This window comes from Myotis davidii, unplaced genomic scaffold, assembly GCF_000327345.1.
Source record: "Myotis davidii unplaced genomic scaffold, ASM32734v1 scaffold2100, whole genome shotgun sequence".
NCBI lineage: Eukaryota > Metazoa > Chordata > Mammalia > Chiroptera > Vespertilionidae > Myotis > Myotis davidii.
This window is the reverse complement of record NW_006292458.1, coordinates 136,016-138,970: the sequence shown is the minus strand read 5'-3', so window position 1 is coordinate 138,970 and position 2,955 is coordinate 136,016. Positions and strand designations below refer to the sequence as shown.

The following is a 2,955-nucleotide window of genomic DNA, read 5'->3' as shown; positions in this document are numbered from 1 at the left end:
GGGCGCCCGCTGCGGGGCGGCCCCCTGCCTGTGGAAGGGGGGCCGTGGCCTGGCCCCCGCCCCCGGCAGGTGAGCTGGGCCGGCAGACTCAGCCGGGACATGCCCTCCGTTTCCTCAGAGGACGCGGCGGTGAAGGGCAGGCTGGTCGAGTGTCTGGAGACGGTGCTCAACAAGGCCCAGGAGCCGCCCAAGTCCAAGAAGGTCCAGCACTCCAATGCCAAGAACGCCGTCCTCTTCGAGACCATCAGCCTCATCATCCACTACGACAGGTGCCCGCCGGGGTGGGGGCGGGGGCGGGCCCGGGAATTGTGACCTTGAGGTAGAAGGAGGAGGATGGCACCCTGCTGGGTTGTGCGGCTCCCTCCCGGGAGGCAGAACTGGCTCTTTATTGGGGCTGTGGCCTCCATGTCCGGGTCACCGGGTCGGCCATGACCTGCGTCCTGAGGATGGTGCGGATGGACCAGCCTCGCCCGAGGCCCCTGCCTCATGTCCCGTGTCTCTCTCTCTCTCTCTCTCTCTCTCTCTCTCTCTCTCTCTCTGGCAGTGAGCCCAACCTCCTGGTGCGGGCTTGCAACCAGCTGGGCCAGTTCCTGCAGCACCGTGAGACCAACCTGCGCTACCTGGCCCTGGAGAGCATGTGCACGCTGGCCAGCTCCGAGTTCTCCCACGAGGCGGTCAAGACCCACATTGACACCGTCATCAACGCCCTCAAGGTGTGATCTCGGGGCCCTTGTCTCCTCTGCCTCCTCAGAGGGCACGGGGCTCGGAGGCCTTGGGTGGCCAGCCCTGTGCCACACGGAGCCCAGAACACACCCCTGCTCTCTTCCCTCAGACGGAGCGGGACGTCAGCGTGCGGCAGCGGGCGGCCGACCTCCTCTACGCCATGTGCGACCGGAGCAACGCCAAGCAGATCGTGTCGGAGATGTTGCGGTACCTGGAGACTGCCGACTATGCCATCCGAGAAGAGATCGTGAGTCCTAGGAGGGCTGGGGGCCTGGACTCCTGGGTCTGAGGGAGGAGGGGCTGGGGGCCTGGACTCCTGGGTCTGAGGGAGGAGGGGCTGGAGGCCTGGAATCCTAGGTCTGAGGGAGGAGGGGCTGGGGGCCTGGACCCCTGGGTCTGAGGGAGGAGGGGCTGGGGGCCTGGACCCCTGGGTCTGAGGGAGGAGGGGCTGGGGGCCTGGACCCCTGGGTCTGAGGGAGGAGGGGCTGGGGGCCTGGACCGTAGGAAGGGCTGGGGGCCTGGACTCCTGGGTCTGAGGGAGGAGGGTCTGGGGGCCTGGACGCCTGGGTCTGAGGGAGGAGGGTCTGGGGGCCTGGACGCCTGGGTCTGAGGGAGGAGGGGCTGGGGGCCTGGACACCTGGGTCTCCAGATGGGGACAGCTGTGAGCCCAGATCTAGTTGAGTCCACACCTTACGCTCGTGCACACACGCATGCCTGTCCTCCCTCCGGCTGGCAGGTCCTGAAGGTGGCCATTCTGGCTGAGAAGTACGCAGTGGACTACAGCTGGTACGTGGACACCATCCTCAATCTCATCCGCATCGCAGGCGACTATGTGAGCGAGGAGGTGTGGTACCGCGTGCTGCAGATCGTCACCAACCGTGATGACGTCCAGGGCTACGCCGCCAAGACTGTGTTTGAGGTCAGCACCCCCGCGGGGGCATCGAGGCAGAGAAGGACAGAGCTGCTCCCTGGGCTCCCTGCTCCTCCAAGGGACACGGGGCCCGGCCTTCACTGGCCAGCGTGTGGTCAGCCGCGTGCAGTGGCCGATCCCCAGGCCGCAGCAGTTACCCACTCCCTCTGCCCTGTGTCACTGCCTGTGGGAGCTGGAGCCGGTCACTTCCCCCCTCTGGCCTCGGTTCCATCTCTAATCCCACACACGTCGGAGGGCCCGAGGTCAGCCCCGCCCGCACAGCTGGGTGACCGGAGCCAGGGCGCCGGCACTCATGCCTGTCCCGGCCTCCAGGCGCTCCAGGCCCCAGCCTGTCACGAGAACATGGTGAAGGTCGGCGGCTACATCCTCGGGGAGTTTGGAAACCTGATTGCCGGGGACCCCCGCTCCAGGTGAGGGGATGAGCATACGCACTTCTGAAGGGTCCGGGGTGGGGGGACCCCAGGAGTCTCAGGGCCAGTGATGACGGGAATCTTCTCGGCCCCTCGCCCCGAACCTGGTGGGTGAGGGACAGCCCAGCTCTCAGGAGCTTCTAGGGGAGCGTGGCCGCAGCCACTGCCCCGGGGCCGCCTGGGACGGGTCACAGCCAGGGAGGCGGCACCTCAGGGGGTTTGTGGGAGAGACGGTGGAGCCCCACGCTGACCCCTGCCCCCCACGCAGCCCCCCAGTGCAGTTCTCCCTGCTGCACTCCAAGTTCCACCTGTGCAGCGTGGCGACGCGGGCCCTGCTGCTGTCCACCTACATCAAGTTCATCAACCTCTTCCCGGAGACCAAGGCCACCATCCAGGGCGTGCTGCGGGCCGGCTCCCAGCTGCGCAACGCGGACGTGGAGCTGCAGCAGCGCGCGGTCGAGTACCTCACCCTCAGCTCGGTGGCCAGCACGGACGTCCTGGTCAGGGCCCGTCCCCACCTGCCCCCCTCCACCTCTGTGCCCCGCCCTCCCCCTCCTCCTGACCTGCTCCCGCCCCCCACCCCGCAGGCCACGGTGCTGGAGGAGATGCCGCCCTTCCCCGAGCGCGAGTCGTCCATCCTGGCCAAGCTGAAGCGCAAGAAGGGGCCGGGAGCCGCCAGCGCCCTGGACGATGGCCGGAGGGACGCCAGCAGCAACGACATCAATGGGGGTGTGGAGCCCACCCCCAGCACAGTGGTGAGTCCCCAGGACTGGGCCACGGGGAGGGCCCACCTGGGGAATCGTCTCTTCTCACCTGCGACTGTACTTCCTGCAGTCCACACCCTCACCCTCCGCCGACCTCCTGGGGCTGCGGGCAGCCCCTCCCCCAGCG

At 67.9% G+C, this 2,955-nt stretch overlaps 1 protein-coding gene across 1 annotated transcript in view; it reads left to right on the top strand.

Moving 5' to 3' along the window:
• Nucleotides 1–2,955, top strand: part of AP2A1 (adaptor related protein complex 2 alpha 1 subunit) — a 29,860-nt gene that overhangs the window by 23,117 nt on the left and 3,788 nt on the right. The window contains exons 8-15 of the mRNA XM_015565442.1: nucleotides 119–269; nucleotides 545–713; nucleotides 833–970; nucleotides 1,460–1,642; nucleotides 1,967–2,064; nucleotides 2,333–2,564; nucleotides 2,652–2,819; nucleotides 2,899–2,952. Coding sequence (XP_015420928.1) covers nucleotides 119–269; nucleotides 545–713; nucleotides 833–970; nucleotides 1,460–1,642; nucleotides 1,967–2,064; nucleotides 2,333–2,564; nucleotides 2,652–2,819; nucleotides 2,899–2,952 — 1,193 coding nt within the window. The remainder of the gene's footprint in view (nucleotides 1–118; nucleotides 270–544; nucleotides 714–832; nucleotides 971–1,459; nucleotides 1,643–1,966; nucleotides 2,065–2,332; nucleotides 2,565–2,651; nucleotides 2,820–2,898; nucleotides 2,953–2,955) is intronic.